Below are 25,006 nucleotides of genomic sequence, written 5' to 3' on the forward strand. Positions count from 1 at the left end.
TCATCAGTAGTTTTATGACGTTTGCTCGTCTTTCTCAGGTTCAGATAAGAGTGTGTCAGAATGTTCATTACAAGGGAAGGAATGGTGGGGTCATCTCTCTGACTGTTCTCTTTTAACTAAATTTAATTTTAAGATTTTCTAGAAAATTGGTCCTGTGGCCAACCTTTTTTTTTTCCACCAGAGTTTTTTCTTTTTATTCTGATTTTCTCTGTGGTATTGCTAAAAACCTTCAGAAGCGAGGTTTTCTGAGCTGCCGTAAAACTCCGGGACTGAAGCATCTGTCCTCATTCTGCAACGTGCCCCTGGGTTTTCTTTGGCAGGAATGCTTCACATATGTCCTCAAGGGCCACATAGCTGTGAGTGCAGCCGTTTTCCCGACTGGAACCAAAGGTAGGTGGTTCCTTCTGTCATATGGCAGGCTTCTTCTTGTTCAGGCGCCAAATGTGTCTCAATTTGAGTGGAAGAACATGTCTTTTGTTTCATGTCCGCCCTGGCCCCTTCAGGCCCAGCCAGGGCAAGTGCTGCATGGAGTGAATCTCTTAGACCCACTCACTGAGCTCAGCGGGCCTCCCAGGGAGCCAAGCTTTGGTTTGGGCTTGACGTCAGCCGTGTACCTCTCTGCTGGCCACCGAAGGTGTCAGATGATGCAGGCAGGTGGCTTCCAGGAGAGGGCGGCCAGGACACGAAGGCCTCCGGGCCCAAGTGGAAGTTGGTTGATGCAGCCTCCTGTCTGTCCTGCCGTGTTGGGCCAGTGCCTCCTTTTGGGATCCGTGTCGGGATTTTTTTTACTGGGAACCTGACTTCGGATATATACCAGTCTGCTTGAGAACTGGTGGATGGGGCATTGGACGAGGTGTTGACAAGACCTGGGCCTTGAATCTGCTTAGATGGGGTCTCAGATCATCTCCCTGGGCATCTGTTTCCTCGCAGTCTGGTTAGAGTCTCATCTTTGAAATTCTGAAACCGCAGGGTCCCAGAGCTGGGAAGGCAACATCCGCATCGTGCACACCCTTCGCTGCTGCAGGCGTCCGGCCCCTTTACTGGCCTCCAGGACAGACAGTCCTCCAGCTTCAGACTGAGCTCTGGCCGGCTGGGGACTGGCTGTCTTGGGAGCTCTGATTGTTCGTTCTTTCTTGTGCTGGGTTGAAATCAGAACCCTCCAGTAACTTTTACATGCTGGTTGCTGTTTCACTTTCTGGAGCGAAACATAATAAATCTAATCTCTAAAGTGCTTGCAAATTGAAAAGCACTGGACAAATATCACAAGTGGTTCTTTATGTGTCTTTCAGGACACCTTCTTGACTCGTTCGCCCGCTCAGCTTTATGGGATTCTGGCCTGGATTACCTGCACGGAACAGGACACGGTGTTGGGTCTTTCCTGAATGTTCACGAGGGTCCTTGTGGCATCAGTTATAAAACCTTCTCTGATGAGCCCTTGGAGGCAGGCATGATTGTCACTGATGGTGAGTGTCCCTCACATTCGGGGTGCGTGGGTCTTCGGGCCTGTTGGGGGGCTCTCTGTTGTTTCTTATCTTCTGATTATCTTAAAGTAAATTGGATATAATTCCCCCCTCTTGTCACCTTGAATTAAATAAGAACAACAACTTTTTATGATTATAAAAGTGATACGTGTTCAATTTAGAAAAGGTGAGGCTGTGGGACAGCGTCCAACCACCCAGGGGAAACATTGCTTCATATTTTGATGTATTAGCTTTTGGTCTTTTATCTACGTTTATATCTTTTTTCCTAATCATTCAGATTATACTGGATGTATTGTTTGTATTCAGCTTTCTTACTTAATGTACTTCCTTTTCCCATGTTGTTACCAGATCTGTGTGCATATATTTTAATGCCTGCATCGTTATGTCTTAGGAATATGCCCTGTGACTGACTTGGTGGACCCTCTGTTATTGTACCCCTGACCCTGGCGCAATTTTCAGGGACTTTAGAACCTTTTGTCTGTTCCTTGAGTACCTGTTGGAAGTGGCGGTGTGGGAGGAGGGGGCATCTCTGGGCTCTTTCCCCTTGGACTGAGTGGGCTGTTGACCTGCTTCTCGTCTGTCATCCCAGGAGGGAGCACTTCCCTGTGTGTCCGTGTTCATCACAGGCTGCTTCTTATTTCTGGGTTTGATTTCTTTCAGAGCCAGGGTATTATGAAGATGGGGCTTTTGGAATTCGCATTGAAAATGTTGTCCTGGTGGTTCCTGTGAAGACCAAGGTAAGTAATTGTGTATTTATTTATTTTTAAATTTTCCTTATTTCTTAATGAAGGAAGATGAAGATGTTTGTCTTTGGAGCCAAGAGTGTGCCGTTCTGGAGCCAAAATGGAGCTTCCTTCCCCTGATATCAGGGAGTCTCCTAGAAATCACTCTTCTCTGCAGAAGCCAGAAAGAAAATCCTTTTTTTTGTTAAAGATTTTATTTATTTATTTAACAGAGAGAGAGACAGCCAGCGAGAGAGGGAACACAGGCGGGGGAAGTGGGAGAGGAAGAAGCAGGCTCATAGTGGAGGAGCCTGATGTGGGGCTCGATCCCAGGACTCTGGGATCACGCCCTGAGCTGGAGGCAGACGCTTAACGACTGAACCACCCAGACGCCCCAGAAAGAAAATCCTTAATGAACTGGGACCCGGAACTGGAATTCCTGGGCCCCAGGCAGGCCCCTGCCTGATGGGATTTGGAGCTCTGAGTTTACTAGAGGCAGCTCCTTGTCTTGATGCTTCCTCTACTGGGGGCAGGTGCTGGGGTGGGGGAGGTGCTTGTTTAAAGGCCCCTCCCAGACCCGGGGCAGGGTCTGAAAACTGTATTTTCAACAAATACGTCAGATGATTTTTATCGGGTAAAGCTGAGGAGCCCTCAGTTACACCCTGGGTCAGGCCCCACAGGCTGGCGGTTAGAGAGGTCTGTTGCCATCCAGAAGACAGGCGCTTCACCTTCTCCCCATTGCTGTTATCAAGAGGTAGCAGGGCTGTAGGTGCTCGGCTTTTCAAGACCCGTTTGCTCCTCTTCTGTGGGTGATGGTGGAAATCGAACATTTGGAGGGAAGTGGCTTCCTAAGGCTGCAGGGATCTGCTGTCTGCTTCCACATCGAAGTCACCATCCTTGAGAGTGGCCTCTCACCTCGTCTCCAGAGGCCTTGCCAGGAACAGAGACCCAGCATGCCCTCAGGTGCCTGGCCATTCCGTACTATGTGGAATGGACAGACCTAATGTCTGTCACCGGATGGGACTGGCTGGTCGAGGCAGGACACATGGTTAACTGTTAAATAAAAGTGATGTTGGGAACTTCCACTCCGGTAGAGTCTTGAGAACCAAAACGCGTGATGCCCCTCATCCACACCCTGTCATGCTATGTCCCTCCTCCTTCTCCATCACGGGGGACGTTAGCCTGGGGATCTGCTGCCGAGAGCCCCTTGGCTTTTTCCGATGGCGACTGTTGGCACAGCGGAGCAGCTCGAGGACGATGGCATCAACTGGGTTCATCGTGCCTCCTGGGCCTCCTGAAGATGCCGACCAGCAAACCCCTTCTCGGTTCCCAGTCACACCTGGCCCTGGGGGGTGGTCATGTCTGGTGGGAATGATCTCATGGTGGTTCACTCTGGTAGAGAGGAGTAAAAGCTTCTGTTTTCTTCCTTTTCCAACAGTATAACTTCAATAACCGGGGAAGCCTGACCTTTGAACCTTTAACTTTGGTTCCGATACAGACCAAAATGATAGATGTGGACTCTCTTACAGACAAAGAGGTAATGAGGGTGGCTTGGAGGAGACAGAGTGGGAATGGGGGTGGAGGGCGACCTTACGTTCTCTCATCTGTTCTCACTTTCTAATTTAGAGATCTGTGCCACCTGAGTCTGAAAATCCTAGGTCTCCTTAGGACTGTAGTTGCTTTTCCTGTATTTCTTGGCTCTCCACATAGAGATAGTCGTCCCTGCACCATTGTGGGGCTGTAAGGTTTCATGAGTGGGACTAGTTCGCTGTTGCTTTCCTTGAGGGCGCGAGCCATAGCTGCGCTGAGGAATGTTTCGCAAACCATGGGCCATGTGTCTTCCCTTTGAAAAGCCAGATGGGTGGTAGGGCCTGTTGGCCATTGCATGTACCAGATTGTTTTCTCATGTTGAATGAAACATTAAGGGAATGAAAAGCAAACTGTATTATCATAAGCCCAGTTTTCAGACAGACAAGGAGAGAGGTGGTGCCTACACTTCTGGTCACTCCGGGCTGTGAAGCTCTTCACAAAGCTAGGAGCACAAGGTGCTCATGCTGCAGCTCAGAGGGATACAGGTCTTGCAACCCCTTCAAGTCCTGTGGTCCCCAGGCCCACAAGGCTAGGTGAGGTGGCAGGCCCTGGGACCTGGAGTAAGGCTTGAGGTATCAGGCAGTGATCAAAATCAGAGCAGAGACAGGGTCAGAAACAGGGCGGGAACAGCCAGCCCTGGACAGGCCAAACATTTCCCCAGCCACGAAGACACAGCCAGAAGGACACAAGTTTCAGAGCAAGGCAGGTGGTCAGAAGTCCCTGCAAACAGCAAATGATTGATGGGAGCCAAAGGCAGGACAAGCATGGCAGGTTACTGTAGGAGTAAGTTTTTGTTACCCAAAGCAGCCACTGGCCTCACCCCGGGGACGGTGAAGTGCCTCGTTAGGCATCCTCCGTGGTGTGCACCTGGGCCTCATGCTTGGCACTAGAGAAAAGTGCCCTGAGGCTCGAGGAGGCTCCTTCTGTGGGGCTGTGGAATGGGATTCTCCCAGCCAGAATCCTCTTCTGCCTGACGCCGCTCACAGAGGGGTGACAGAACACGCTCATCTGCTTCCTGCTGAGTGTGGGCACCTCTGCTTAACCATTGGTGTCCTTGACCAGCCAGATATCCCCACTCACAGCACCCGAATGAGGTCAGCTGATGCGGGTTTATTCAGCTTGTCGATGGTGCAGGACAGGAAACAACCTGTTAGCACAGTGTCAGGTGTGTGTCTGGCAGGAAGAGTCCCTCCAGTGGTCCATGGCTTAGGAAAGGGGGACAAGAACACATGAGTGGGCATGGAAGCCACCTGCTTGAATCCTTCGTGCACCGTAGGAGCCAGTGTCTCTTATGGCCTTGGGTACAGCTTCCAGGGTCTTAGCAAGGGACTCTCCAGTATGAAGTCACTTTGGTCTCGGAAGCCCAAGGCCGTGGCTTGCTACCATGTAACTCTAGGTCACGCAGTCCTTGCTGTCCACATAAAGTGTACTCATCAGGAAGCATTCCTCCCAGTGACATTCTACTTTATCCACAGAAGTCGCGCATGAGGAAGGTTGAGTGAGGCCATTCTTCCTTGAGGGAGAAATTTTGTTAACTTGACTTAGGTTAACATTGAACATAGACCAGTGGGCTCTGTTGTACTCAGTAGTTCATTACTATACCTTGCATAGCCAAATCACTGAACTGTTTTTTCTGCCAATTAGTTTTTATAGGGCACGTAATATCTTCTTACCCTTAGGTCATAAACAAGTTCCTACAAATAACAGTGGAAGTATTTAACATACCAAGCAGAGTACATTTGTTGTCTCTTTTAGCAAAAAAAAAAAATCTCTCTCCGTATACCACTTAATCAGTCTGGGGCTTCATTCTGTCTGAAGGCACAGTAATACCCCACAACCAGATTCTGTCCACTTGGCTTTTAAAATCCTTGGTCATGCCCTTTACCGTCTCCTGAAGAGAGTGTTTTCCGTTACTTTAGGGACTTTTTGGGTTGGGTTTGCATTCCCATCATTTATCACCAGATGGCAGCTGAGGACTTTGGTCACGAACATGGGCAGCTGCAGACTTTCAGGGCCTTAAGGATGTTGGTCAGGCCCCACTGAGGCCGTGTGTACAACTGAAAGGGTCTTGGGAGTTTCACTTTGGCTCCAGGCTTGACTGCTTTGGACTGCAGGCTGTCTCATAGCCCTGCCTGAACCACAGCAGTTTGCTTGCTTTTGATTCCCCATCCCGTTCCCCAGCTGCCAGCAGGGGCTAGTAGTCTCTTACCGGTGGGGAGTGGAGCCCTGCTGGGTCAAAGCCCGTTGGCAACACCACTGCATCTGTCTGCCCATCTCAACCCCTGAGCTCGTCCTTGGTACTTGATCTAGACTGTAGTCCCCGATGCCCATGCTTTTGTAACACCACTGCCTTCCCAGATGGCGTGTGGCTTATTGCAACAGCAGCCCGAATGGCGGTGTCCATCTTGCCAGCTTTGCTGCAGCTGAGAGTTGGGTTGGGCCCACTTCATGGCCAGTGAAGAGAATGGGTGGTCGTCCTCTGGGTAGAACTTCACTCTGGCCTTCACACCCACCCCGCCCCAAGGGGAAGAGTTCCCCTTTAATGGCTGCAGAACTTTCACCGTCAGGCCCTGTGGATCTGCCCCGACCCAGGCAGAAGTCCTGTCAGATCTCCTTCCTTCTTACCTTTTTTAAGAAATCTCTTGGGGCGGTGGGCACATCCCATTGAGTGTCTGAAAGTTAAGCTCCCTCCCCACTCTACAGCACCCACAGTCCTTGGTCACCAGAAGTCTAGACAGCCACACTCACAAGACCCACGGGGGCTCGGCTGATCTAGTTTATTCAGCGTTGTCAGTGGATATGGGTAGGAAACTCGGTGTATTGGTGGGACACCTTCAGGTGTGTCTCTTAGCAGGAGTCTTACCAGCCATCTAGTTTTCAGCCCCCCTCTCCTCCACTGCAGCCCCAAGATGGTTGAGGTGCAAGGGAAGGAGGCCACATAGGTGGGTGTAGGACCTGCCAGACCCCCTGCCCCATCCCTCTCACAGTGTCGTGTGGGTATGGCTTTGGGGTCCTGTTGGGAAGAATACGTGGTTACAGTTTACTCTGCCCTCAGGGAAGCCCGAAGCCATGACTTGTTGTTCAGGTATTTACAGCTCCTTCATAGTCATTGCCAGTCCACATGCAGTAGACTGTTCTGGAAGCATTTTACCCTAAGCAGTATGGCCTTGTCCCATCAATTTCTAGGGAAATAAAGCGTAAGGAAGTCACTCGTCCCTGAGCAGGGGAAAAGGTTTTGTGTATGTCTGCCCTCAACTTGTGATCTCCACACACAGGGGCCTTTGGGAGAGGTGTGAATACTGCCTTTGTCTTTCTCCATCTTCTAGTGTGACTGGCTCAACAATTACCACCTGACCTGCAGGGAAGTGATCGGGAAGGAATTGCAGAAGCAGGGCCGCCAGGAAGCTCTCGAGTGGCTCATCAGGGAGACGCAACCCATCTCCAAGCAGCATTAATGCCTCCCTGGTTTTTGTTTTTGTAAAATGCTCTGGGGAAGGGAAGAAACCTGGCAGATCCCTGACATCTGTCTCCTCTCCTCTCCTTCCTTACTTTCCCTTTTTACTTTGAGATTCTAAGAAGAGCTGAAAATCTTCTTATCCTCTTTGATATTTTCTTGCAAACACTCAATCTTTTATGATTTTTTTAATTGTTGAGAACGAGCCAAGAATAAAATCGCTGCACCAGAAGGAGGGTCCCTGCAAAGCTGAACACTCGATCAGGGGAGACGCCCTGAGCAGCCGCAGTGAGCTCTCTGGCCAGTAATGGTGGAACACTGAGTGCTTGCTCTCTGATGGTCAAGTTCCAGGTGCTAGTACATTATTTTGATCACCTTGATTCATGAGACTGTATTTATGATCAGTGAATAAAATGTCAGAATGTGCTTTGTCTCAGCTGTGTCTTTCCTCTCAGCACTGTCCACCCTGCGTGTTAGGTGAGTTCATCTCCCGGGCTGGTGGCCTTTGGGGGAGACATTTTCTAGATAGAAGTTCCCCTTTGAGGGGAGATCCCTGGCTTCCCCATGTATTGTCTGGCTTAACTGAAAAGCTTTTTTCTTTTCTCTGGAAAACCTAATATTTGGTGAGTATAATGTTGAAAGTGAGTCTTCCATGGTCCACCCTGTGTTACACGTTGTGGGGTCCCCCCCCACCCCCTTCCCAATAGCATCACAGCCCTTATGTCTCCTCACTCGTACACAGCGTTCTGTGGCAAGTACCTGCGACTTGTACACGTGGGGCGAGCCCAAAGGGCTGCAGAGCTGATGTCCCTGTGACCTCAGACCATTGTGGTTGGGCATGGGTGAACAGACTTCTTCAACCCTTGGCTGGGATGTCTGAGGTGTGGTCTACGCTGTCTCATGCGGTTGCCTAGAGGGATGGAGCCCTTCTGCCTACCATGGTAACTTGTTCAAGAACACACCCTTTACTTTCTTCCTTTCCTTCTGTGTTTCACTTTAAGCTTTTTCCCACTGGTATTTCCTGGGGCCATCCCCCCAACAACCAATTACATATAAATCCTTGTCTTAGGGCCTGCTTTTTAAGGAACCCACCCTAAGACATAACCTGGAGATACGGCCACTAATCTGCTATGTATTTTCTCCAATTTCTTTCTTTGTGTTAAGTGTTCAGTAACACGTAGAATGAGTATATGTGTATAAGTGAACATGTATGCGGAAACCAATATAACATTGTATGTCAATTACATTTCAATTAAAAAAGGTGAAAAAAAATTGGAGCTGTTTCCGGTCTGAATTTAACACTGAACATTAGACATGGAAACCTGTTTGACTGAATTGAGAGTGTTGTGTACATACAGCCTAAATCTAGTTTTAATCTGTTAGAAAATTCACGTTGTGTTTGGTTTGATGGATTAACCAGTAACTTCCATAAGTATGTCTTCCTCTTCTCTACTGCCAAGCTGAGCTTATCAATTCAAAACTCAGAAAATCTAAGTTCTCTGAAACTGAGGGAAATTTTTTAAATATGTGAGTATTTTCCATTTTTGGATTTATGGTTTTAATATCTGAAAAATGTTGTAATTAAGCAACCTCCTTAATCATAAAAGAGAAGGAGTATGTGTGCACACACACGCGTATGTCATATGCATACACATTGGGTCATGCTATACATATTACCCAGTATGCTTTCTAACTTGGCAGTATGTCCAAATTATTTTTCTATATTGGTGCACATAGATTTGACTATTTTTGATATTTCATTGTATGGCTAGTTCTTTTTTAAACTAGTCTCATTAAATCTTAAACCATATCTTGGATTTGGATGACTTTGAAAGATGAATAAATATAAGCATACTTCGGCCGTCCACCAAAGCATGGCTGGCTATGCCCGTTACTGTGCGGCTGGGGAAGCAGAAAATGAAGTGAGCGAATCTATTTTTACCATTCAGAACCAGGGTGTCAGCAGGGAAAGTTTCACTGATAGGATGAGCTTAAATTGACAGAGTGCCTTCAAACACTTGCCAACATTTCCGTTGTCCCTTCTCTCTTCTTTTCTCTCAAGGATCGTTGGTTCCAACTTGCTGCGTGGGAGGAAGCGAGATGCACGGCTAGTTCTCAGGTTGTATTTGTGATGTGGACTGAATAACAGGATGTATTTTGATCCACCAAAGATCGGTTTTTTAATGTGTTTGTTTCACCCTTGCTCCTATTCTATGTCCCATAGGATTGTTCTTAAAAAGAAGTTTCTCCTTAAATGATAGGATGTATTAATCGTGTTTCTCCTCCATCATCCCTCTAAACGTCAGAAGACCTCCCCTTTAGGACTCAGACCATCATCTCTGCACCCCCGAAGGTTTTCCTCTCTCAGGGAACGGGAGCTGTGGATTACAGTTGATTTGGAGTGCAAGCAGACCGTAAGTCAAGTGTGACAGCAACCCCACTGTTTGTTCATCAGGCTGTTAAGCCTGTCACTTCCCAAGGCAGCCTTAGAGCAAAGTCTGATTTAATGGGCTCAAGGCCAAGAAGCAAAGGTTCCCGGTGCCGGGGGCCTACAGCTTCCTGCCTGGGTCTGCATGTCTTGGCATGAAGTCCAAGAATCAAAACTAGGCAAGCTGATCCCAGAAAGATGGAGAACCGGAATAAAACTGCAGTGTACAAGTGCTCAGAGGGAGGGAATGACATACACGAGAATCAAAAGACTCTACTTTTAAATAAATGATTAAAAAAAAAAAAGGTTGGATATAAAAACAGGCAGTATGCTAGATTTATGGAATAACTCCAGGGAAGCTGATTTTCTTTTTCTTGCTCAGTTTATCCCTTGGTGAAGTTTAATGTACAAGAGGGTACAGATGTGGGGCCTAGGCTGTGGACACCCCATCGGGGGCTGACTTCCTTCTGGTAAAATAAATCATCTGTGTCCTGTACAGTGCGAGGGGCCTGCCCGCCACCCAGCCCTCACTGCTGGTCCCGCCTGAGGGCCCGTCCTGGCATCGGCTGCCGGCACTGAGATAGGAGTGGGCAATTGTGTAAGGAGGCGAGGTTGTACCTGGGAGCCGTGGCGGAGGTTTTGCCCTCTTGTTTCCCTACAGCTGGGGGATTTGTGCCCGCAAAGACGTGAAGACTCAACAAGCACTTTGTGACATGTTTCATGCAATAGCTTGAGTGCTTTTGGCTCCGAGGGGAGATGCAGGGGGGCAGGGGGAAGGCTGGGAGAGGGGAGGCGGGGGCTTGGCAGTTGGAGACCATACTGTGGTTGCTAGGTGTGAAAGTGTTTGGAGTACGGAGTCAGGATTAAATACACAGCGTCCATGTTTAGAAACAAAAATGCAGATTTTGGCAAGGTGATGGCAGTTGTGTTATCGTTTTTGGATCTCCCCAAATCACGCCATAAAAATGGAGTTTTGCTGGGATAGCCAAACCAAAGCTCATGGAGGAGATCTACACCGGCTATAGGTGACAAGTATCCCCACAAACCCTTAATACAGGCATGTCGTCAGCGTCTGTGCAGGAGGAAGCCGAAGAAGGTCTGGTGGACCCAAGAACCCCCAAATAACCATCAGGAAGTTGAAATCTCAATGAGCCAATTTGAGAGCAGCCACTGGAACTGGGGGGTGGTTTGCACACTCCGGTAGGTGAGCAGGAGGGATTTGCGGTAAGCCCCCTGGGGCTGGAGCCGTTAATGTCCCAGGAATGCCTAGGACAAAGTTCCACAGTGAGGAGAAACTGCTGGGGATAGGATCCCAAAGGAAGCAGGGTTGGTGCAGGAGAGACAAAGGAAAGACTCCTCTTTCCCTCCAGTCGGAGGGAACAGAGCCAGGACTTTGCAGAAAGTAAGAACTGTAATTTTTAACACATCACAAAGTCAACAGCAAAGGGGGCTCTAGAGCCCCGAATAAAACGACACTAGTTCAGGTCTCTCTTCCAGAAGTTCAGAAGAATTAATTGCACCTAAAAATGGGCAACAGAAAAAAAGATTGAGGTAAAGTGCTATTGCAGACTTAAAAATTGTGTAGAATGACCTGCCCACAGTGAAATCCCATCGTCCAGACATGCCCATAAAACAATGAAAACGATAATGTTTCCACAACGTATCTATAGATTAAAAATAACACGCAAGAACCACGTAAGCCAGAAAAGACGGGAAATTGAGAACCCAGGAAAGAATTAGAAAAAGCAATCATTTCAAATATGAAGGAAAAACCAGAAGGAACGCAGGAGTGAATAAATGCAACAATGAAGATTAATAGAAGATGAATAAGAGGACAATAAAAAATAAAACCAAAATGAATAAGAAGGATTTAAGAGAAAATGACAATTGTAAAAGATAAGCAAAAAATTTTAACATTTATGCAGTAGATTTCCCCAAAGAAGAAAAGTAAAGCAAGGAAATAGGACAAAAATTAGAAACTATCACTTTAGAAAACATTCCCAAGATTAAAAAAAACCCCAGAAGTTTGAAATTACACATTGCAGGAGAACACCCCAAAACTGAATAAGTAGATTCAGAATGACCAACAGGACATATTGTAATAAAATTATCCTACTTTAAAAAAAAAGAATAAATCCTTCAGTATTCTATCAGATGATCCAGTAACAATAGTAGGAAAAATGTGGGATTGCCATCCAGGATTGTTCACAGCAACATTTTTGGTCAGAAGGAACATGGGCTTATGGTTGCCAGGGTGTTCGTTATAATTCATTGAGCCCCACATTTTTATCTTGTGTGTTTTTTGTGTCTGGTGTGAAGGAGGCAGGAGGTGCCTGCAGCTCACATGCCCTGCAATGAGGAGGGCTCACAGGAGACATGTTAAAATGTGGTTTTATTTTTATGTTTATTTTATTAATTTTTAATGTGATTTTAAAGAGGAGCTAAAACTCTGTGTGTGTGTGAGAGAGAGAGACATGTCCCAGTTTTAATTTTTTTAATTTTATTTATTTTTAAAGATTTTATTTATTTATTTGACAGACAGATGGAGAGCACGAGCAGGGGGAGCAGCAGGCAGAGGGAGAAGCAGGCTCCCCGCTGAGCAGGGGGCCCGAGAGGGGGCTCGATCCCAGGACCCTGGGGTCATGACCTGAGTTGAAGGCCAACACCTAACCGACTGAGCCACCCAGGTGCCCCATGTCCCAGTTTTTAAACATCCACAACCAGTTCCCCATAAAACAAAAAACAAAAACATGTGCGGGTTGAACCAAACACATGGGACCTGACTTTGGTTCTTGGGCAGCAGTTGTGTCTCCTCCTTGGACTGTCAGCTCCAGGAGGGGCACTGAGGCCCTGCGACCGCGCCCAGCAGCCCTCAGACACCCGTGGCTCACGTGCACCCAGCCACTGTCTCTGAAACATGCTGCAAAAGACACACCGGGTCGCATGGCTGAGGGTCTCTTTCTAATTGTTCATGTGAACGCTAAACATCTTTTCATTTTTATTGTTTTAGTATTATTTTTAAAGAGGTGGAAGGGACCGTAGGAGGAACCAGGTCAGATTGAAGGCCTCCACCGGTGTGGCACCGATTCCGGGGCTCCTGGCTCTCCAGTCGGGGCTTTCTCCACCAAGGCGAGCGCTGCCCCAACGCCTGACCTGCCAGCAGGTACGGAGCCCCCCTGCAGGGGACCCCCCTCCTGTCCTAAGTCCTTCCCTTCCTCAGAGTATCTGCTCTAAGTTTCTGTTGCACTTTCTTCACAGACCGTAGTAGGTATTTCCTCATAAAACCAAGCTTTTCCCATCTCCCCAGCTAGACTTGCGGCTCACTGGGGTCCAACAGCAGCTGTGGCCAGGACTGGGCACACACTAGGTACTCGATGAATGCTGATTGATAGAGTGGTGAAGACATGCCAGACATGTTTGCAGCAGAGTGAACCACAGGAGTGAATTGAACTCGGTCCCACCTCTTAATCACTGGTGGGGGGCAGATGACGTATCTTCTCTGATCTCATCACCGTCTGTAAATGGGGATGATATGATATTTAATGTTAGCACATGTGTGGGGGTTACGTGAAAAATTGTGCACAAAACACACTGCTGCTAGACAGGTGAAGTAGTAAGTACTCAATTAGCTGGGACACCTATATTTTTAAGCAGAAGGTGAGGTGCTGGTTTTGAATTCTCTGCTTCTTTCCCATTTCTTCCTTCTCTAATTTTCTCATATCATTATATAACAAAATAAACTTTATTGTTGAGAATGATTTTAGATTTACGGTGATGATAGTATAGGGAGTTTTACATCCTGCCCCTGGCTCCCCTGTTATTAACATCTTACGTATTATGGTACATTTGTCACAATTAATGGACTGATGTTGATGTATTATTAGTAACTATGACCATAGTTTCCTCAGATTTCCTTAGTTTTAACCTAACGTCCTTTTTCTCTTCCAGAATCCCATTCAGGGTATCACCTTCCATTTTGTTATCATGTCTCCTGAGGCTCTTCTTAGCTGTGTTTCTTGGACTTTCTTTGTTTTGGGTGACCTTGACAGTTTTGAGCAGTACTGTAGAATGTCCCTCTGTTGGGATTTTTCTCATTACTAGCCTGTGGTTGTGGGTTTTGGGGAGGAAAACCACAGAGATGAAGGGTCATTTTTATTGCATCATGTCAAGGGTACAGACTTGGAACGTTGTTGATCTCGGTCGTCTGGCTGAGGTCGTGTTTGTCAGGTTTCTCCACTGTAGTTACTCTCGTAACCTCCCATGTCCATACACTGCTCTTTGGAGGGAAGTCACTATGTGTAGCCCACGAAACTGTGCTCACTTTCCTTGAGGGTGGACTCTCTGCATCGGTTATTCGGAATTCTGCATAGAAGATTTGTCCCTTTTCTCACATTCATTTATTTTTTCAATCATTTCATATCCAAATTGACTTGTGCTTTGGCTTCTAATTAATACCACTTATTTTGTTGCTCAAATTGTTCCAGCTTTGGCCGCAGGGAACTCTTTCAGTTGGTTCCTTTGTGTTTTTGATACACTTCCATAATTGTGCGTGTGTGTGTGTGTGTGCACGTGTGTGTGTGTGTGTGTGTGTGTGTGTGTTATAAGCATGTTCTTATTTTTTGGCACTCCAGGAAGACTCAGGCTCATCTTGTATATTTCTCGCCTCGGTTCTAGAATCAGCCGTTTCTCCAAGGAGACTTTTATTGGAGAAAGGGATTTAAAATTACCATCTGGGCTGTAGATGGGTTCTTTGCTACTGGACTGTCATTGTTTGTAGGCTGTCTCAGCCGAGTGCAAGGAAATGTATGTATGTACACTAACCCATCTCATCTATCTATCTATCTATCTATCTATCTATCTATCTATCTACCTGCCAATTTCTACGTGTAACCATCTGTGTCTGTATTCAGCTAGATGGAGTTTTACTGATGTCTCCAGCTCTGATCATGATCACCTCCCCCTGCCAATCTGGAACCTCCCACTCCACCAGTGAGAACCCGGGCTCCCACCATCCCCGTCCATTTGCCGAACTGTTGAATTCTGATGTCCATGTGTGGCAGTATTAGGGTTGGGAGCCTGTGCCACTGTGGGAAAAACTCAACTCGAGTACAGTGTTTATGTGCAGCTCCTTGTGCTTTGGTTTTGCAGACAGCACTCATTTCCAAAGTGACTGGAGTCAGCTCCCTCCTTCCTCTCCCTTCGGGGAGCTTGTTTCACACATTTGCATACAGTTAGAGTATCTTGTCACAGTCTGCGTTCCATCCTGGGATTCTCGCAACCTCTTAAATGATTTTTCCAATGTGCATGCATTAAGATCCACTCTTCGTGCTGTCCGGTTCATTGAGTCTTGGTGCAAGCACAGCGTTATGCATCCACGCCGACAGTGTCATACAGAATAGTTTCACCACCCTCAAAACGTCCCCTGGGCTTCACCTATTCGAACTTCCCACCTCTTCCCCATGCTGCTGGCACCCACTGATCTGTTCACTCTCCCTATAGTGTTGCCTTTTCTAGAAGGTCATACATTTGGAATCATACAGTATGTAGATTCTTTCAGAATGACTTCTCTAACTTAGCAATATATAGATTTATCCGTGTCTTTTCGTGGCTTGATAGCTTATTTCTTTTTTTCACTGAATAATATTCCGTCATGTAGATATGCCAGTTTGTTTATATGTTCATCTATTGGAAGATGTCTTGTTTTTTTCTATCTTGAATTTTTTAAAAGATTATTTATTTATTTATTTGAGAGAGAGAGCGTGAGCAGGGGGTGGGGCAAGGGAGAGGGAGAAGCAGTCTCCCCGCTGAGCAGGGAGCTGGATGCGGGACTCGATCCCAGGACCCCAGGATCATGACTTGAGCCAAAGGCAGATGCTTAACTGACTGAGCCACCCAGGTGCCCATCTATCATAATTTTTTTAATAAGAGGGAAAGTTTTTTTCTTTCTCAGGGAATTTGTATTTTATTTTTTCATTATAGGAGTAACATGTGAAAGGCAGAGTGTTGTAGTGACTAGGAACCTGGTTCCAAAGCAGATGGTTCCCTGCACTTGCTGTGAGTCCTTGGGCAAGAGCATGACTTCTCTGAGCCCCAGTGTCCCTTTCTGCAAAGGGAGATTAGTGGTGGCCTCTCCCTGTCCTTTGGTTGTGAGGACTGAATGAGGAAGCTGCTATAGAGCATGTCCCCAAATGTAAGCTCAGCCTGGACGCCCATGGCTTCCAACCCCGCCTGAGGGACTTGTTTTTGAAATTGCAGCTTATTGAGATATAATTCACACAATGTGCAGTTCTCTATTTAAAGGGAGATGTTGATGCTGGTGCTTTCTCTCGATCTCCCCAGAAGGTATCAGAGAAGGTTTCCACACAGAGACGTTATGACTTGAAGATGCATCCCCAGGTCTGAGTTGTTAAGAACGTGAAACAAACCTCATTACGGAAACCCTGACCAAGCCTGCTTGGGGATCTGCGGCTGTGGTCAAGCCTCTTGGAAGAGGAGTGAGTGGGAGATGGCTTCTCTACCACCTCATCCTCTCTTTCCTTCCTCCCCGGGTCAGAAGAGTATGCAATAACCTCAGGGGGATGGAGGAGGACACATTTCTGAACAAGAGAAGTGTTTTGGTTTTTAATTTCTTTCTTTAAAGATTTTATTTATCAATTTATTTTAGAGAGAGGGGTAGGAGAAGGGAGAGAGAGACTCTCAAGCAATCTCTGTGCTCAGCAGGGAACCGGTGTGGGGCTCGATCCCACGACCCTGAGATCATGACCTGAGCTGAAATCAAGAGTCAGATGCTTAACTGAGCCACCCAGGTGCCCCAAGAGAAATGTTTTTGAAGAAAAGGATGAATCGCCCAAGGAGATGCTTGGAAAGCCAGAAGGGAGAGATCCTGGAGCTTCCACAGTTGAGAGGGTCGCACCCCAGGGCTTAGGAGGGCATTACCCCGGGAGTCAAGCCCCAGGACTTCGGAGCAATCCCGGAGCTAGCCTCTGCCGCGTGGGCACAGGGGCATCCGAGGCGCTTCCGTGCGTTCTGCCAGCAGATGGCAGTGTGGTGCTTCAGCGAGATCAGACGTGGCCAGCCGCCGAGGAAGTGCATGGAATTCTAGATACTAGGAAAGACCCCAGAAGGATCGTCATGGGCTCACGCGGCTGCCACTCAGTGTCCTCTCAGAAACCATTGTACCCAGCCCACATCTGTAGGCAGGAATGTCGGTAGAGTTCACTTAACAGAGATGGACCGAAATGCCAGCTCTGATGGAACCCTCCGCTGGGTGCGATGGGCGCAGAAAGATGCGTCCTGTGGGGCCCCTCACGGAGCGTGTGCTTTAACGGAGACACATGTCCAAGTGTGACTACAGCACAGGGGGGTTTATAGCGTAGGTGGGGCAGGCAGGAGGTTTCTACACCCCCCGCCCCCCCAGTGCTGCCTCAGACTCCGGCTTGTGTGCGTCCATCCAGCTAAAGTAGCGGAGCTCTGCCGGCCTGTGCCAAGCCGGCTTTCCGTGCTGCGCGCTAGAAGTCACCACAGCTTTGCTCTCCGGCCTTTTAAAAAAGACATAGTGTTTTTAAGAGAAGTTTTAGGTTCACAGCAAAATCGAGAGGCAGTACAGATTTCCCATATACCCCTGCTCCCCCCCCCCCCGCAGCCTCCCCCATTCTTAACCCCCCCAACCCCCCGGAGTGGTGCATTTGTTATAATTGATGAACCTACATTGATGCATTACAATTGCTAAAATCCATGGTTTATATTCTGTTTTGCTCTTGGCATTGTGCGTTCTGTGGGTTTGGGTCAATGTGTAAGAACATGTATTCATCATTATGGTGTCATCCGGAATTTTTCACTGCCCAAGAAGCCTTTGTGCTCCCGGATCCCCGGCCAGCACGGATCTTTCACTGTCTCCATGGTTTTGCCTTCCCTAGAATGTCCTAGAGTCGGAATCACACAGTATGTAGCCTTTTCAGATTGGCTTTTTCACTTAGCCATATGCATTTAAGGTTAGTCCTTGTCTTTTCATTTCTTTTTAGTGCTGAATAATATTCCATTGTCGGGAGCTCCCACCGTGTATGCATTCACCTTCTGAAGGACACCTTGGATGCTTCCACGTTTTGACAAACATGAATAAGGCTGCAATTATGAATTAAACATTCATGTGCAGGTTTTTGTGTGGACATGTTTTCAACTCCTTTGGGTAAATATTAAGGAGCACAGTTGCTGGTTTGTATAGTGAGAGTATGTTTGGTTTTGTAGGAAACTGCCAAACTGTCTTCCCCAGTGGCTGCAGCCTTTTTATCATCACCATCAACAATCTCACCTCCTTTCCCTCCCCCTCTGGGACTCTTACTTTGCCACCCTTTGTGGCTTTCCCCTAACTTTATCCTGTTTTGTCTTGAACAAGGAAACTCCATGTGGATTTCATTATCTGCAGCAGGAAATATACAGCTATGGGTTCCTGTCTACAGTGCTGTTTCCTATCTAAGCAAAGGCATTGGGGTTATGTTCACTCGGACCCTAGAAACTTTTTCTGCCCTCTCCACGTGTTGTGTTCTATACTTTGTAACCACAGGACTCAGGAAGTCTGGTTAGTTTAGTGGTTTGGAGCTCAGCACCAACAAGATCAGAATCCTTTGTTGCGACCGCAGGTGAGCCAGTAGATTTCTTTTATTCCATGATCATAGCCAATACCTTCAAACTTGCCACCAGAGTCATGGTGTCCGGCTTCTCCTCTCTTATCCCCATCTCTTCAGTCTAAAAATGAGGTCCTTTAGCTCCCACCTTCAGGCCCGGCCCCTCTCAGACTCAGGACCACACCCGTCGTCTGCCCAGCTGAATGCTGAGTTGATTTGGAGTGCTTTCTTCTGCCAGTTGGGTTTCTCCCCTGTGCCCACTTCTAGAACAGGGCCTGGGCTTCTGAATGATCCTCCCTGCTGGAGGTCCAGCTTTTTCCGGCTCAGCTTTCTGGTGGCTCCTTGACTTCACAAGGGCAGAAGTACTAACCTGGTGGATAGAGTATATCTACCACTCACCCACTGTATGACCTTGGCTTGGTTCCCTGGCTTCTCTGAACCAGTTTCTTCCTTTCCTACAGGGATGGGAGTGGCTAGTAACACTGCCTGTACAATCTTCCACAAAATATGTTCAATCAGTGCTAGTTACCATTCTTCCCCTTCTCTGTCTTTGCATTCCTGGGACCTGGAATGTTCCAGCTTGATTGGTGGAACCCCATGTTCCTTCATACCTGGGGACACTCCCCTTTTGCTGGACTCTGCAGAATGCAGAGCTTGGAACACTGCCTCTCATCTGTCTCTAGCACCACTGCTCTGCTGCCGTTTTGGCGTTGCTGCCTGCCCCAGAGATGTGTAGGCTCTGATCCCTGATCCTGCCAGGCCACTCCCTGCTGTGGGTGATCCTTCTCTCTCAAGGGCATCAGGAGCCGCATTGCTTACTAACTTCTATAGCACTGGACTTGGTTGCAGTGAGGTGAGGGCGCCTGGATGACAATGCAGCCCATCACCATCCTGGGTTCCTGGTTCGAAGAACATGGTTCAAAGAACAATGTACCTTACGAAGGTACATTGCTTGCAAAACCAAACCAAACCAAACCCTGACAAAATGATTGGGAACATTTGGGTCTGTCAGTTTGCTATAAAGACTGGCAGAAAAATCTCTACAAAGTACATATGTTGGAGGTAGAGCCATAGAAAAAACTTATTTTTCTGAGTACTTCCTAAGTGTGGGTCCTCTTCTAAGTACCACACATTTCTTCCTTCCTATAATCCTCCCCCAAACCCTATAGGGTGGGTACTACTAAGAGTCCAATTTTGTCTGTAAAGAAGCTGAAGGGGAAATGAAATAGTGACTTGTTCGAGATTGCACCACTAGTGCGTGATGGAGCCAGGAACCTCACCGGGCCGTCTGACTCTGGACACTGCTGCCCTCTGAGACGCTATATTGCCCTCACCCCAACCCTCATACTGATCCCACATAGGCAGCCAATGTTTGCAGAGCTGGACGCACTCCTTGCACATGCTGGATGTGATGGGAGGTCGTGGGGACCTGGGGGAGCACTCTTGCTGATTCTGCTATGAAGGGAATTATATGTGCCATGATCATGGGCCAAGGGGTAGCATCGACAGATGCAGATGTAGATGTCCCAGCTGTCCTTCGGCAGAGAGGTGACCAAACGTGAGGTACCAGTGGGTGAAAACACCCATGAGCATGAAGTGAAAGGGAGTCCTTGCCTTCTGTGCCCCCACCCCCGTGTGCAAGTGCAGAGTTGGAGGACGTGAGTAGAAGGTAGACCTGATGCTAATTGGCAGAAATGCTTTCATTGCCTTATGAAGCAAGGTTCATTAACTAAAACATAATGTTCAGTGTGACTTTAAAATTAAATACCTAAGACATAATGTCTCCTGAGGCAGCTGGGAAGTGGGGTTACTTATATTCTTGCACTTGCTCACTTATTATTTAAAACCAAATCCACTCCGGGAGACTTAAGGTGAATATTTGGCCTCTTTTCAGAGAACTTCATAGTAAGTTTTGGTGCCTTGACTTGTGAGGTCATCGAATCCCTTTCTCTTTCATTAGTATCAGCTAGTGTCGCCCAACCCTCTCATTGAGCATCTATGGGAAGAGGTAATAGAACGTGTCTCCACTATCGAAGAATCTGTGATGTTTTGGAGGTCGAGCTTATCGCGCGGACATATGGCCACGTTATACATGTGGTAGAAACTGTACCAGCTGCGTTCTCATTTGTAAGAATCAGAAATGGACTCTCCATATTGAGGGGAAAAAGTGGAAGGTGAAGAGATTTATGGAGGGTGGTTGGTGGCACTGGTGTTGGGCGTTAGGAATAGTTGGTGTCAAAAGGTTGCAGCCCTGTGCTGAATCTGCCCTTCAAACATTCTCTCTGACTTAGCACCCCGTGGCCAAGGCTCAGGGTCCCATGAACCTGCCCTGTGAAGCCTGGGTTGCTGGCCTGCCTCAGGGGGCAGTGGAGAAACAACGCGGCCCCTTGACTTCCGCTAGTAGGGGAGATGGCGTGAGGTGACAGGGGCTGGACTTACCTTCTGCTAAGGCCTTGAAAGTTGGGGAATTCTCCCAAACAGGAGGTGGAGGGGCTACCAGGAATGGAATGGTGGGTGTTGAAGGCTGGATAGCCAACAACAAAATAAAACCGCCCCCTGTTGACCCAGTGGCAAAAGCACCAACGATAAAGAGCCACGGATACATATTGTACTTCCCGCAGTATGTAAGGTTTTTAAAAAAGTTACGTTTGTAAGGAATCCTATGTCAGATGGACCAGGATGCTACCTATAAAAAGGAGCTCTCGTGCATCCTTTTGCAGGCTAGTGATGTGAAGCATAGCCTCACATGGGTTTGGTCTGAGGTGGATTGCCTTGTAATGGATTGTTCTGAAGGAGATTCAGCTGCGTGTGTAACTGGGCACCCGTGGGGACGGTAGAGCTGTTTTCCCGTGAAGGCCCCTCCCCTTGAGTAGATCTTGATGGAAGATCCCATCACAGGCTCCATAATCTCCTTAGGAACTGGGCACACGGGGATTCCCGTTTTTTCTTTCTTCCATGGTTATCCTGTTGCCTTCATGGCTCCCTTCAGGGCAGTGAGTGAGCCTGAATTTCTTTAAGGGTTTCTTCATTGGGTGCTCTTGCTGGATGGAAGGTGTTGTACTCGAACTCCATCACAGCTGGTGGTGTTTTCTTACCCCTCTGCCAGCTAGTGTGGCAAGTTTTGTTGTTGTTGTTGTAATTAACTGGGTGCCTGCCATGAGGCCCTGCAGGCTCTTTGAGGTCCTGCTTCAGCTCTGAGGGCCTCCAAGGACACAGCCCATGGCCCAGCCTCCTCTTTCCTGAACTCCACGGGGCCCCAAGGCGGGGACACTCAGCCGTGACTTCATGTGGTCCTGCTCTGTTCTCTGCTCCTGTCCTGTACGTGGGTTACACACCGTCTCCTCGGGCCCAGACTTGTGTGCTGCCTGACTAAACCTCTAACCTATGGTCTTAGAGAGAAGTTGTCACTGTTGTTGATTATCCTTGTGTAGACACAGCTCGTGTGGGCTACACACCTCCCCTCTCTCTCCATTCTCCTCTCGAGAAAAGTCAGGAATCTCAGTTCTGCGGCTTCTCAGGCACCAGTGGGCATCTGTGGACTTCTCCACACTCAGCCGCTCAGAGTCTTGAAGAAGCTCTGCCCGGTGAATCACACGGCCCAGGAGCTTGGTTCACTCACAGCAGCAGGGCCCACATTTGGAGATTTCCGGCCCCAGCCAGATTTCAAGACAATAGAATTTAGAGGCTGAATTTGCTAAACAGGGACAAAATGTATCAACAAAAGAACAAAACCAGCCAAATTATGGAAGTAGCCCAAGTGTCCAGCAGTTGATAAATGGATAAGGAAGATGTGGTGTGTGTATAATACACACACGCAATGGCGTATTATTCAGCCAAGAAAGAAGTGAAATCTTGCCATTTGCAATGACATGGCTGGGGCTAAAGAGTACAGCGCGAAGTGAAATCAGTCAGAGAAGGACAGATACCGTACGACCTCACTCATTTGTGCAATATAAGAAACAACAAATTCGCAAAGGGGAGAAAAAAGAGAAAGACAACCCAAGAAGCAGACTCTTGCCCAGAGAGAACACAGGGAAGGTTACGAGAGGGGAGGACAGTGGGGGGATGGGAGAAGGAGGTGATGGGGATTAAGAGGACACGTCGCGGGACGAGCACTGAGTAACGTGTAGAACTGTTGAATCGCTATGCTGTACACCCGAACCTAACAGGCCACTGTACGTTAACTATACTGGAATTAAAATAAAACACTTAGTTTAAAAAAGAGCTTGGTGTGGCTCCAGGTGCAGAGCGCGTGCTCAGTGAGTAGTGCTCCCTTCTGGGAACCTCCTCCCCGTCACCCCGGACTCCCCATAGTCTCCGCCTTGCTCTCCAGCGCTTTCTAGGCACTTCCTCTGGCGCTTGCTCAGGGGACCACGCCTGTCAAGTGGGGATGCCCACTCCACAGGTGGGTGTGAGGGTCCCGAGGGCTAAGGTCTGCATCAGTGTTCAGCACGGTGCTCAGTAGCTAATGAACATCCCGTAAATGTCACTGTTCCCAGCTTCCCAGGCGTCTGTCCTCTCTGACACCCTCTGTGTGGCATCTCGTTTGTTCTGCCTCGTGGGGCCCTCACGACCCTCTCTTTCCCCTCTGCTGACCCCCACCCCCGGTGTTTCATTTTGTTCACTTGGTTCATCTTGTTCTGGCCTATTCGGACCAGCATCCCTGCTACAAGTCTCTTCCCTTTCCAGTACATTTCCCGTGGAAATAGTAGCTGAATGTTTTCCAAAGCGCATTTCTGATTGCACCACTCCTCTGCTCTAAAAGCTCCTATGACTCCCCGTTGTCCACAGACTAGATCTCAGATCCCAGTCCTGGGGTTCAGACTCCCCCCTTCTGGACCCCACCTACCTAACCACCCTCATTCCCCTGCTCCATCCTTCAGATGATGCACCGAATGAATTTGTCCTTTCTCCCTTGTTTCCACCCCGTGGTTACTCACTCAGGGCTTTCTTCCATTTAGAACACGCATCCCCTCCCACATACCCATTCTACCATTCTTCAAAGCCCAGGAGAAACTTCACCTTCTCCTAGCCTGTCCTGATTTTTCCGATATCCCAAATTGGAAGGATTCTCTAGAACTTTGTCTGAACCTCTCCAGTCGCTGCTCCATTTTCTACTCTGCATTTTGTCGGGACATCATGTGTTCACAACTGGTTCCCCGCCACTGTTCCTGTGTCTGCTTGTCTCCTGCCAGCTGCCCGTAGCCACGCGGTCCCCCTCAGCATGTCCAGGATGGGAGCTACTGAATGTCGCTGTGTGCGGGGCCTGTGTGTGGGCTCCGAGGGGGGTGCAAAGAAAACCAGCCGAGTCTCCGTCTCTGCTGTGAGGGATCATGACGCCGAGCTGGGGGAAGGAGTGTGTGTGTGTGTGTGTGTGTGTGTGTGTGTGCGTGTGTGTGTGTGTGTGTGTGTGTTGTGCGCACACGTGTGAGATGACCTAGGATCATTCTCAGAGCAGCACTTCACGCACAATGGAGAAGGTGAAGGCAGTGCCCCAGAGAGCTGGCAAGTTCTCCAAGGCTGCAGGGCAGGAAGGACTTGGCCTCGTGCATGACGGGGGAGGCTCTGAGGAGGAGCGAGGAGTTTGCACAGAGACCTGAAGGCAGGGAGGCATGAGGATTGACTAGCGGTGGATGGGGGCCTGGGGCAGGGGGCAGCGGTGTCTATTGTGTCGTTGGTTGAGGGACAATTCCTGTCCCAGTTGCGGGAGCTCTGAGTCTCTGTTTCCTCTTCTGGCTACTGCATGGTCGGTGACTGAGACCCCAGGCTGTGGTAGCTGAGTGACTTACTGGGGTTTAAATCCTGGATCTCCTAATGGGAGACTGAGTGACCTTGGGAGTCATCTGAGCTTCAGTTTTTTCATGCTGATGGGACAGCAGGGGCTAATGACCCAGCGAGCCCAAGTGCCCGGAAGTTCACACGTGCTCAGTCCAGCTCAGGACGCAATTCCAGAGCGTCAGGCTCTTCACCTTCTTGGAGGAATGTCTGTCCCCAGCTGGCTTCTGCAGGGGCCGGGCACACCGCAGTCAGTGAACTTAGTCACCTCCCAAAGCAAGATGTGTCTGGGGTTAATTAAAAACACTTGACCCACCTTATTTAAGTAAGTATCCTCCTATACTTCTAGAAAGTGTTAAGGGATACATTAAAAAAAAATAAAGCCACGACTTTCATACACATATAAAATGAACATATGTCAAAGATTTCACTTAACTCATGAATAAGGGGATCCACACTCTTTCCATCATCTCCGCTTTTGCTTCATTGATCATTTTAATTGTCTCCCATGGCTGGGATTGGCGGAGGCAAGACACTGTTGCTCTCTCATATCAGCTTTTGAGATTGTGCCCATAATATTGGTCAGAAATACCAGATCTTTACTATATTCCTTCTGTGTGCTCCCTTCTGTGCCAGGTGACTGAGGAATGCACACAAGACCCAGTCCTGGTCTTGGCAAACTCAAAATAGAGCTGGGAAAACAGAATACCTTCTGAGAGGGGGGTGGGCTGTCCTATAGCTGGGGTTCAAAAAAGCAGCAGCCAACTTTATTAAAGATGCAGGTTAAGCTGTATTTTCTGCTGGTACCTTTTTAACGTGGAAATACATCTGGGAAGGATAACATTGTTATAACATAGTTTGATCATGATGGCAGGGCATATCAGAATCATGTTCCACGATTATGTGTGGGGCTTCTACTAGCAACCAGGCATACT

At 48.1% G+C, this 25,006-nt stretch overlaps 1 protein-coding gene across 5 annotated transcripts in view; it reads left to right on the forward strand.

Moving 5' to 3' along the window:
• The window catches only part of XPNPEP1 (X-prolyl aminopeptidase 1), a 51,545-nt gene extending 43,872 nt beyond the window's left edge, over positions 1–7,673 (forward strand). For all 5 annotated transcript variants that reach the window (XM_026494070.4, XM_026494071.4, XM_057308408.1 and 2 more), the window contains 5 exons: positions 321–390; positions 1,290–1,463; positions 2,142–2,218; positions 3,642–3,740; positions 7,120–7,673. In XM_026494070.4, the coding sequence (XP_026349855.1) occupies positions 321–390; positions 1,290–1,463; positions 2,142–2,218; positions 3,642–3,740; positions 7,120–7,248 (549 nt within the window). In that variant the 3' untranslated portion in view covers positions 7,249–7,673. The remainder of the gene's footprint in view (positions 1–320; positions 391–1,289; positions 1,464–2,141; positions 2,219–3,641; positions 3,741–7,119) is intronic.
• The last annotated feature ends 17,333 nt before the right edge of the window (positions 7,674–25,006 follow it).

The sequence above is a fragment of the Ursus arctos genome, unplaced genomic scaffold (assembly GCF_023065955.2).
Source record: "Ursus arctos isolate Adak ecotype North America unplaced genomic scaffold, UrsArc2.0 scaffold_7, whole genome shotgun sequence".
NCBI classification, from domain to species: domain Eukaryota; kingdom Metazoa; phylum Chordata; class Mammalia; order Carnivora; family Ursidae; genus Ursus; species Ursus arctos.